Source organism: Mus caroli, chromosome 16, assembly GCF_900094665.2.
Source record: "Mus caroli chromosome 16, CAROLI_EIJ_v1.1, whole genome shotgun sequence".
Lineage (NCBI taxonomy): Eukaryota > Metazoa > Chordata > Mammalia > Rodentia > Muridae > Mus > Mus caroli.
Genome location: NC_034585.1, coordinates 34,147,818 through 34,159,196, shown reverse-complemented (window position 1 = coordinate 34,159,196; position 11,379 = coordinate 34,147,818). Strand labels below are relative to the sequence as shown.

Genomic DNA, 11,379 nt, shown 5'->3' with positions numbered 1-11,379 from the left:
TTTTTTTATTAGATATTTTCTTCATTTACATTTCAAATGCTATCCCAAAAGTCCCCTATACCCTCCCCCCACCCTGCTCCCCTACCCACTCACTCCTACTTCTTGGCCCTGGCATTCCCCTGTACTGGGGCATATAAAGTTTGCTAGACCAAGGGGCCTCTCTTTCCAATGATGGCCAACTAGGCCATCTTCTGCTGTATTTGCAGCTAGAGACACGAGTTCTGGGGGTACTGATTAGTTCATATTGTTGTTCTACCTATAGGGTTGCAGACCCCTTCAGCTCTTGGGTACTTTCTCTAGCTCCTCCAATAGGAGCCCTGTGTTCCATCCAATAGATGACCGTGAGCATCCACTTCTGTATTTGCCAGGCACTGGCAAAACCTCACAGGAGACAGCTATATCAGGGTTCTTTCAGCAAAATCTTGCTGGCATATGCAATAGTGTCAGCATTTGGTGGCTGATTATGGGATGGACCCCTGGGTGGGGCAGTCTTTGGATGGCCCATCCTTTCGTCTTAGCTCCAAACTTTGTCTCTGCAACTCCTTCCATTGGAATAAATCCTTGTTCTTAATATCTGAGTAGTATTCCATTGTATAAATGAACCACATTTTCTGTATCCATTCTTCTGTTGTGGGACATTTAGGTTGTTTCCAGCTTCTGAATATCACAAATAAGGCTGTTATGAACATAGTGGAACACTTGCCCCTGTGGCATAGTAAGGCATCTTTTGGGTTTATGTCCAAGAATGGTATAGCTGAGTCTTCAGGTAGATCTATTTCCAATTTTCTGAGGAACCTCCAGATTGATTTCCAAAGTGGTTTTATGAGTTTGTAATCCCACCAGCAATGGAGCAATGTTGTGGGAAATATTAAAAAATAAACTGGCACATTCTTGCACTTGTGCTGCCAATTCTCTGCCCTGCTTGTTAGGTTCCCACTGGTGGGTTGTTACCTCGCCAACCCCTTGCCTCAAATCCTCCACAGCCTTTGTGGTGCACCTCAGGCAAATCCATGCTTTGCCGCCATACCTTTCTCTCTTGGACCCAGATGAGCCGCCATCATTGAAACTGGAAGACATTCATAGCTAAGTCTTGTCCTCAAGCTATGCCTGTCCAAAAAAAAAACCCTAACTCTCTTCTGCTTCCTCTCTTCCTCTGTCCAACCCAGAAGTCCCTCCTACACGCCCAGTGATTGGTTCCTTTAGTCATTAAGGGATTGGTTCACAAGAACAGCACCAGGCCCATCTACAACACTAGGAGTGTTTCTCTTTCTTTACATCCTCACCAACATGTGCTGTCACCTGAGTTTTTGATCTTAGCCATTCTGATTGGTATGAGGTGCAATCTCAGGGTCAGTTTGATTTGCATTTCCCTGATTACTAAGGACTTTGAACATTTCTTTAAGTGTTTCTCAGCCATTCAAGATTCCTCTGTTGTGAATTCTCTGTTTAGTTCTATATCCCATTTTTTTGAATGGGTTGTTTAAATTTATTCTTTAATCTTACTCTTTATTCTTTAATCTTCAATTGCCCTCCTGGTCTGCCCTCTGACTGTTCCTCATCCCAGTCCTCCTCCCCCATCTTTAAGATGATGTCCCCACTGCCCACCCCCACCCCAGCAGACCTTCCTACTCCCTGGGACCTCAAGTCTCTCAAGGGTTAGGTGCCTCTTCCCTCACTGAGGCCAGACAAGGCAGCCCTCTTCTCTATGTGTTGGAGGTCTTGTACCAGCTAGTGTGTTCTGCCTGGTTGGTGGCTCAGTGTCTGAGAGATCTCAGGGGTCTGGGTTAATTGAGACTACTGGTCTTCCTATGGGGTCACCCTCCTCCTCAGTTTCTTCCAGCCTTTCCCTAATTCAAATGCAAGGGTCCCCAGCTTCTGTCCATTGGTTGGGTGTAAGTATCTGCATCTTTCAGCTGCTTGTTGGGCCTCTCAGAGGGCAGCTATGCTAGGCTTCTTTCTGTAAGCATGCCATTCTATTCTCTTGTTTCTGCTAATACTTCAACCACTGTATTGAAAAAGAGTAACAGAACCTCTTTCCTGGTTTAAGTTTTCTTCCTATTTAACATTATGTTTATAGGTTAATAGAGTAAATGGAATTTAAAGATTATTAAATCTATAGAAAATTATAATTAATAAGTCAAGAGGAGGGAATGGGAAAAGAAAAGGAAAGGGGGTAGAAGGGATGTATATAAGTCTTAAATAAGAAAAATAATACAGATAACTAAATGGAACAGGTTACAAGTAGAATAATTATAAAATGTAAGGAATATACAAATTAAACAAAACCAGTAAGAAATATGCAAGAGTGATGATTTTTAACAATGAGACAAAGTAAAATTAAACAATATATACAGTATCAGTCATTCTTCTTTACTGGGATAGATCTGTTTTCCTCCTCTCATGGAGCTACCAAGGACCTTACTCTGTTGATGGGAAAGTGGATGTTTGTGTGTCTAGCTCAAATCTGCTAAAGCAGATTTGTCAACATGCAGAGCCTCAGTGGAGTTTAAGCAGGTTACCTTCTGGGTTGAATGTCTGTCCATGTGACAGCAGGCAGGGTCAGGCCTCCTTTAGGATCAGTTCCACAGTAATTGATCTAGTGAGATGAATTCAATGAAGTCCCAGACAAGAGTTTAAAAGAATGATTCATAAGAATTCCCAATTAAACCAGAGGACAAAATAAGTTCCTGGATGAATTCAAACAAAAGAAAAATAAGTGGTACCTCCAGACTTCAGCATGTGATAACCCTCAGAATAATTTCCAGCTGGCCAGCTACAGTCTTTTTAATGGAGACTCATATACATCCTGTGTGGATTTCAATGATAGAGGCTCTGATGTGGGCACACCCATGTTTATATTACAGTCACGGCTGTACATTCTCATCTCATTAAGGAAGGGTTGCCTTTCTGCCAGGGTTCACAGTCTTAGCTTAAGTATTTCCAGTGAATTTCATTCAGGTCATGTGACTGTGTGATGCCCTAATGATTGGGTGGTGCTCTGGATCTTGTCTTAGTTGGTGGAATTGGTGTTTGGAGATATGGTTGTGCTGAATTTTCTACTCTTCTCAACATAATGGTTGCTTGAAGGATCTGTTCTCTCCTTGCCCCACAGTAATTGCTAGTGACATAGGACAATGGCATATATGTGACTTCCCAGTGTCTGTTCTATACAGCTATGGCTGGGCTGTTTAAAGTTTTATATTTTTCTGTCCATGCTTTATTATTATTATTATTATTATCCTTTATTAAGGACTCTGGAGAGCTAAGGTCAGAACTATAAATTAAGCAAAACTCACACGGAAAAGATATGAAAAGGCTGTCTTCATGATGTAGTGCAATATCTCACAGTCTTACCTTTTCATCTATTAATTTCATCTTAGTTGCTCTAATCTTCTTTTTCTTAATTGCTGCAGGACATGTTAGGCGATTTGTTTACTCCCATAGAGACACCAGAAGCCCAAAATAGAGGCTTTCTCAAGGGACTATTTGGTGGAAGTGGACAGACATTTGACAGAGAAGAACTCTGTGAGTAAATCCTCATCTTAAAAAAAAAATCACAAAATAGAAGACCTGTTTGTGTGTATGTGTGGTTTAATATACTTTATCTTAAATTCTAGACCAAAGTGAATTTGTGACTATTTCAAAATTTGAATGTTAGTTTTCCCTGTATTTTTTAAATTGTTATGTTTATTAAACATGAATAAAATTAGTCACTATATTTGGAAATAATTAAGCACAAATATATATATATGTATATGTGTATGTATATGTATACATATACCTATATGTATATATTTCAAGTAAGTAATGAGAAGCTAGTAAGAATTACAGATCAGTTGCAGATCAACCCAATCTTAATGCACAGTTAACAGTATTTGGCTTTTTAAATTGTGAAAAAGCATTTTAGTCTGCTTTCCTACAACCACTGCTAGAAAATGAATTTTTTTTTCATAATACGATTGTATCAGTGCTATGGAAAAATAACTAGTTTGAAAATCTACCAGAGATACACTCTCATGAACAACAATCAAAAAGCAATAGGAGATACCAGAAAACATTTTCAGAGGATAATAATAATAAAGCTTTCAGACCAGGCCACCACCATTTGGTTTTGCATATGAAAACTCCCTTTCTCTTGAATTTCTGTGTAAGACATAGGTACCACCTATAGTTGAGTATTATTTTAGCCAACAAAGGGAATATTGTTTTACATGTGGCAATATAGAATTTAACAAATGCTATGCTAAATCAGAGGGTCAGACCAGAAAAGGGCCCCCTATTATATGATTCTATCCATATAAAGTGTCCAGAATAGGTAAACTCATGGTCACTAAAAGTTAATCAGTTGCTGCCCAAGGCTGGGATAATGAATAATATGGAATGGTTGCTAATATGTTTGAGTTTCTTTTGGAAAAATGAAAATATTCTAAAATCAGATAGTAGTTATATTTATACATCTTTATGAGACACTAAAACCCAGGAATTATATCCTTTATTAAGGGTTGTTTTTGTAGTATGTGAACTAGGTATCAGTGATACTTTTATTTTTAAAAACCTAGGTTGCTTTCCAATGTGACATTTCTGAAAATATTCACTAAATTTCTGCCAAGATGGCTGTGTATTATAATGTGTTTTGTTTTGTGAAAGGATCTCACTATGCAAGTCCCTCAAACTTTCAACCCTTGATCCCCTTTCCTCACAAGAGTTGGAATTACGGGTCTGTGCTACCAATCTGGCAATCCAATTGAGATGGCGATGTTGCACTTCATTTTACTTAAGTTGAATAAAGCAGAGCTCTGTTCCTAACAAGAAAACTTTTAGTATATTATAAAAACCACAAATTAAAAACCTTTATTTATATAATCCAATCCTATGCCTAAAATTCTCTAGTATTCACAGAAAAGCAGGGACCTTACAAATGCTTCTATAGAAAGATTAACAGAGAATATTTGGCAGCCTCAGATTGAAACATACATTGTCAAACATGAGGTTTTATGTATTTGAGAATTCCAATTCCTTCATGTTAATAAGTGCAATTGTAGGCTAGAGAGATGGGTGTGTCAGTAAAGTGCTTGCTTTGTGAATATTAGGAATTGAGTTCAATTCCCAGAATGCACATAAGAAAGCTAGGCGAGGTAGCATGTGCTTGTGATCTTAATGATGGGAAAGTACAGATAGCAGATCACTGGGGCTCAATGGTTAGTTAGCCTAGCTGACTTGCAAGTGCCAGGCCAAGTGAGATACCCTGCCTTAAAAAAAAAAAAAAAAAAAAAATGTTGGCTCAGCCAGTAAAGGCACTTACCATCAAACTTACAATCTGAGTTCAAATCCTGGGGTGCACATGGTAGCTAGAAAGATTGAATTCCTTTAAGTTATCCTCTGGCCCCCAGATTTATGTAGTAGCATGAACTAAGCCCATTTCCTTCTCTCTCTCTCTCTCTCTCCCTCTCTCTCTCTCTCTCTCTCTCTCTCACACACACACACACACACACACACACACACGTGTGTGTATGTGTGCTTTAATCATTCAATCAATTTTGTAGAAAAACAATGAAGATGGACAGCACCCGAGGAACAGCACCTGAGGTTAACCGCTGACCGTCACATGCAGAATCATACATGTGCACATACCCAAACACGCATACACATCGTGAATATGCACAAAAGAAAACAAGAAGAAATTTGCCGTATTGTGAGAAAGTACAGCCCCATATACAAACCACGTACACATAAAGACATATAACTGAATCTCCCCAACCTTATCTCTCAGTTTTTAGGCATTTTTCTTATGTATTCATAACTTTCACACGTACTCACCTGTATAACAACATCAGAAATGTCGTCCTTTGAATGAAAATGATGATAGTAGTTGAAATTTATGAGTCTCCTTTTACCCCGGTGCCCATCTTGACGATGAATTTCTGATATGTTTTAAATGTCTATGGCTTACATTTTCAGTCGGGGAAGCCTCAGCAGGAAAAGCATCCCGCAGCCTCGCACAGCACATCCCTGGGCCAGGTAGTATAGAAGGGATGAAAGGCGCTGCTGGCGGGGTGATGGGAGAGCTGACCCGAGCCCGGATTGCACTTGATGAGAGAGGGCAGCGTCTGGGCGAGCTGGAAGAGAAGACTGCGGGCATGATGACCAGCGCAGAAGCGTTTTCCAAGCATGCACATGAGGTGAGCTGCCCAAGTAAACAAAGGCAGCCGTACAATTGTATTACATTTTAAGATTTAATTATGATTAGCTCAGTAGTGATTTGCTAAGTAACATTTGTAGCATGTTTTGATTGCTATTTTTTTTCTTTCCAGCTAATGCTGAAGTATAAGGATAAGAAATGGTACCAGTTCTAACCTTCGAAAGAAGCTGTGACTGCTTTGAGAAACCATTATTCAGGGAAACCAAATTTATTCCCAGCATCACTATTCAACTGCTAGAAGCCAGTTTCTTCTACAAAATGTTCCATTATAGTCCATCTGAAGTTATCATAAGGGAGACTTATCAAAGGCAAAGATGCTGTACAACAGAAAGGCTGGAACCCCGGTTAAAATCCCAAGATAATGGCCGAATTTGTCTTTCCCCATGTGGAATGGATATTATCATCTTAGCATGTCATTTGCTAAGAATTCATGTTTGGAAACTATGGGGAGTCCTTTTGATTTGAAATTTCCTGTACAAACAAAAGCATTAATGCACTTAATGAAAAAAAATCTTTGCATGAAAAATTAACATCTTAAGAGGAAAAGAAACAAAAGCATGTTATAACAGAAGAAAAGGATTTATGGTAAACTACTTTCATGAATTGGGCCACACCCAACAATTTTAAAATATGCATTAGAAGATATCAATGCATTTTAAGTGTATTTGCCCTACCCAACTGAAAGGAATCAAAACATACCCAGAATTTTCTTCTCATCTGAAACTTTCCTTAGTATCCTAGGACATTCCTGAATTCTTACATCAAGAATCTGATTGCATTTTTCTCTCTCTGTAGCAATTCACATCATTTGCAGCTCCCATTCATAACCAAGGATTGCCAGGATAGTGAAGTATCGCCAACACTTTTCTTTCCATGTCTGCCACCTTCAAGATGAATTCCTAGGTTTAGTTATAAACCGTGCAGGGTTGAATCACCTCAAAGTAATTTTTTTCGGCCTGGTTTATATTCTACAGAGGAGGTGGCGATAAGTTTGCAGAAATTAGACTATAGGAACAGTGCAGTTAGCTTTGAGAACTGATTTCACAAAGAGTGGAATTTCACACACCCCAGTTTTAGTTTCCAAAGCGATATATTTGTAAAGCACCATTTGTACCCTTATCTGCCAATTACACAGTATATTACTGTTCAGACCCTGGAGGGTCTTCTATCCCAAGGTGCTTTTGCAGCCTGCTATTCACAGACCAAACTGGTCATTGTCTTTGAAGTGATTCAGTAAAACCTCAGCTAATGTTTTAGGAAAGAGATTCTGACTCCTCACACTTCTGATGCACAAGGGCTTTCATTAGAGCACATTCTAGGACCCAGCACTTATTACTGGAAACCCTTATGAAATGTAGAGCTGTTTTAGCTATCTTGGCCACAGTCATCATTATGGGTAACACAAATCCAGAGATAATTTAATGATATAAAATCAATAGCTTTGTCACTAGATTGACTAATATAAGTCAAAGGCATGTGTCAGTGAATACCAAATACCTTCTAAAAGCTCTCAAGGGTAAAGATCAGCTCGAGCAAGATAAAACGATCCATCATGACCCAGCAGAGAAGCACTGCAAAGGAAAACAAAGGAAGATTCCGACTTGCTCTGTTGACCATGCTTGGAAGTCAGAGTCATGGGACTCCCCTGACAGGATGCTCTTCCTGTTTTTAAAATCTTAAATTATGTGATGCAATCATTGGGTTTTGAGGTCTTACTAGATTTACATTTCATTTGTGTTTAAGATATGGGCACTTCCTTAAATCCAACTTAATAGACGAAGTTACTTTTTTCATTTGTCTTTTGTTTGTGTTTGAAGTGGTGCTGCCTTTTCATTTTTCTCAGTGATTTTGAAGAAGCAGAGATGATTAAAAGAACCAGAAAGTGCACATAGGAGTAGCATTTATCAGAGTCCTGAAATTCTGGTTTCTTAAAATTGTCTGTAAATCTGCCTCCTGTTATAGCATGACTATAAGAGGACTTGGCTTGGAAATACAGACGATATACACAGACAATATATACAGTAAAATATTAATGAAATTTCAAGCCAGAACCTGGAAAACATTGGCAGCCAAACTGCAACACAAAATGTATGCAATCTCTTTTTAAGAACCCAAGTTTCTGATTTTTAGCATTTCTGGAATTTTTGTTGTTGTTTGTGTGTGTGTGGGGGGGGGTTGATTGCTTGTTTGTGTGTTATTTTTGTCTTGTTTTGGTTTTTGCTTTTCTGAGACAGGATTTCTTTATGTTATAGCCCTGGCTGTCCTGAAACTCATTTTGTAGACCAGGCTGGCCTTGAACTCACAGAGATCCACCTGCCTCTGCCTCCCAATGTTGGGATTACAGACATGCCCCAAAACACCCAGTGGTACTTTAACATTTCTACATTTTAAAATGACCAGAAGAATAAGATAATTCTTTTATTTAGAAATAGTGATTTTTCAATCCAAAGTAGCATTGAATTCAATGGCTAGCTCTGAAACTCCCTGTAATATGTAACTTGCTTTAGAGATGTAGTACAGGGTAGAGTGCTTGCCTGCCCACCATGTTCAAGATCATGGATTTCATCCTTAGTACCCCAGGTGCGTGTGCGTGCATACACGCACACACACACACACACACACACACACACACACATACACACACTTGTTCTATAGCAAGGGTTCTGAAAGGCAGCACCATCAGCACAAAATTCTTTGGGATGTTAGCAGTGTCCTTGGCTTCTGCCCTCTAGATGCCAGTCAGAATCTTCTAGTAATAACAGTAAAAAAAAAAAAAAAAAAAGATCTTTTCGACAAAATTGCTTCCAGTTGAAAGCTACTATTTTACATCATTTAAAGAGGCAGACTGTGAAATATATGTTTTTACAGAAAATAGCATACAATAAGAGCACATTGTCTTAGCAAGAGAAGTCCTGCCCTAAATACATGTGTGATTCATATGCAATAGAGGTAAATTTTTGGAGAATTAGTGAACTAACAATATATAGACTAATTCCAAGCACACAGAGAATATATCAAGAAGAATATCCGTATTTCACAAGAGACCTGCTTAAAGTTCTGGCTCCAGCAAATCCATCAAAAGTTTATAAATAGACATCACTTGGAGTAGGTGCCTCTGCCATGCTTGAAAAGAACAAGTTCTCATAAATATTTAAAGTTTAAATATGCTTACAAAATTGTTTGCCGAAACCTTTCTTAATATAAGGGTAACTGATGCCACAAACCAATGATTAGCAGAATCCAAATTAATGAGGTTTTACTGTATCAAAATTATTTTTATAATTCAGAGGTAGCAATAACAATAATTTAACCATGGATGTGATTTTTCTCTTTGAACTTTTGCATTAATCTTCACACACACACACACACACACACGATCACCTTACCACCACTACTACCACCATTTTGTCATCATTGTCAACTTAAGGAAATGATTAATATTAGTACATAGAATCTTTTTCATATTCTCATCTCTCTTCTGTTTGGACCATAAGAAAAACTACCCCAGAAACCTTAAAGCTGCAGAAGATGACCCTGAGTCTTGGTTCCCATCAAATTACATTCTGTCTACGAAGTGGCATCTGGAGATAAGGCTTGTGAAGCTCCATCAGGACAAGGTGACTTTACCCCTTATTCCTTCCTCAACAGAGAAGCCTTTCCCAGTGTTCCTGCAGAAATGAACCTTTTATTCTATTCATCGATAATAAGACATGTTTGTTTCCCTGCTTCTCACAGTAATGTAAGCCATGATCCTACTGTGAAACCACCCATTTGTCTTGGGTTTGGGGATGGCGATTGACTTAGCAAGTATTTCAATCCCCCGAAGATGTGCATTTCTGACTTAGCTTCTCTGAGTCTCAGACTTAGCACTCAAGCATCATGAGGGTCATTGTGTGACATCAATTTCAAGTGTACCGTGACAAAACTGAGACGTTGTCTAGCAATTCTATCACAGAAACATTTCTCAGATCCTTTGGAATCGATTCTCAATAAAATCTGCTCTACTCCTCAAAAATGTAAAGAGACCTTAAAAGGTAAAGTTCCCTTTTATATGTCCCACCAATAGCATTTTAAAGGTATTGTTTACCCATTATCTGTGCCAGTCTGAGAAAATAAAAAGTACGATTAGGCCCAATATTGGCTGAAAATTAAGGTAGGTTCTTTGAGATACTAAGTTGTCAGGCATTTGGACAGAATAATAAAATGAAACTAGCCCAGAAAGGAAAATGATGTTTCCCTTGGCCTAGGACTAGGATATTCTTTGTACCACAGGCTTCCTTGGGGGGAATGTACAAACACCATTTCCTTACCACACTGATTCACAGAGAGCAATGACATAGAAAGCCAGCATGTCAGATCCGGTCCAGCTCTCAGTGTGTTAGAAACAACAGCTTTGCAGCTTCTCCACCTACAGTTACTCAGCTCCATCTTAGGTGGTAGTACTGTGTATCCACACAACCCAGGTATCTGAGATGATCATCAACCAACAGGTTGAACATTGTCTCTCATATGCAAGATTCCAGGAAGCATGTGCTAAAAAGTCTAGTATTTCTCTCTATTGGCCTGAATAGTATATCTGTCTTCCTAAATAGAAGACATCAGTAAGGTCTCATCTAGAAACAGGACAGAGGGTATAGTGTGGGGGAAACCTGTGGGTATGAGGAGGGATATGAGAGTCTGAGGGAACTGAGGAGGTTCTGATACAACCAAAACAAAATGCCTTTATTAATATTTTTTTCTGGAAGAGTGATAGTCAGTCTTGGCTATATATAACAGTCATTTGAGATTTTTAAAATTCCAATGATTTCAAAATGTCTTAGACTGGGAAAGGAACTCAGTATTCTTCAAAGCTCTAAACATGGCTCCAGTGTCCAGCCAACCTTGGGTAACCACTGCTTTATGAACCAACTAAGAAAGATTCTTGCCTTCATTGGCTGATTCTTAGCCCCTTCCTAGGGACTGGGGAAGGCAGAATGTAAAAGAGATAGTCTTATCTTGATTGGCATTTATTCTGTGCCTCTCACAGAACAAAAGTGAGTGTACATTTCTAACCAGTCAACTCCACTAAGTCTTTGTAACTCTGTAATATTACTGTGTGACTTGATCTTCAGTTATTTAAGTCAAGGATGTAAATTTTGACTGTCTTTTAGATAAGACACTAGAAATATCATTATAAAATT

At 38.7% G+C, this 11,379-nt stretch overlaps 1 protein-coding gene across 4 annotated transcripts in view; it reads left to right on the top strand.

The window, feature by feature from the left end:
• Positions 1-8,410, top strand: part of Stxbp5l (syntaxin binding protein 5 like) — a 140,870-nt gene extending 132,460 nt beyond the window's left edge. For all 4 annotated transcript variants that reach the window (XM_029470550.1, XM_029470549.1, XM_029470548.1 and 1 more), the window contains 3 exons: positions 3,414-3,525; positions 5,959-6,179; positions 6,312-8,410. In XM_029470550.1, the coding sequence (XP_029326410.1) occupies positions 3,414-3,525; positions 5,959-6,179; positions 6,312-6,353 (375 nt within the window). In that variant the 3' untranslated portion in view covers positions 6,354-8,410. The remainder of the gene's footprint in view (positions 1-3,413; positions 3,526-5,958; positions 6,180-6,311) is intronic.
• The last annotated feature ends 2,969 nt before the right edge of the window (positions 8,411-11,379 follow it).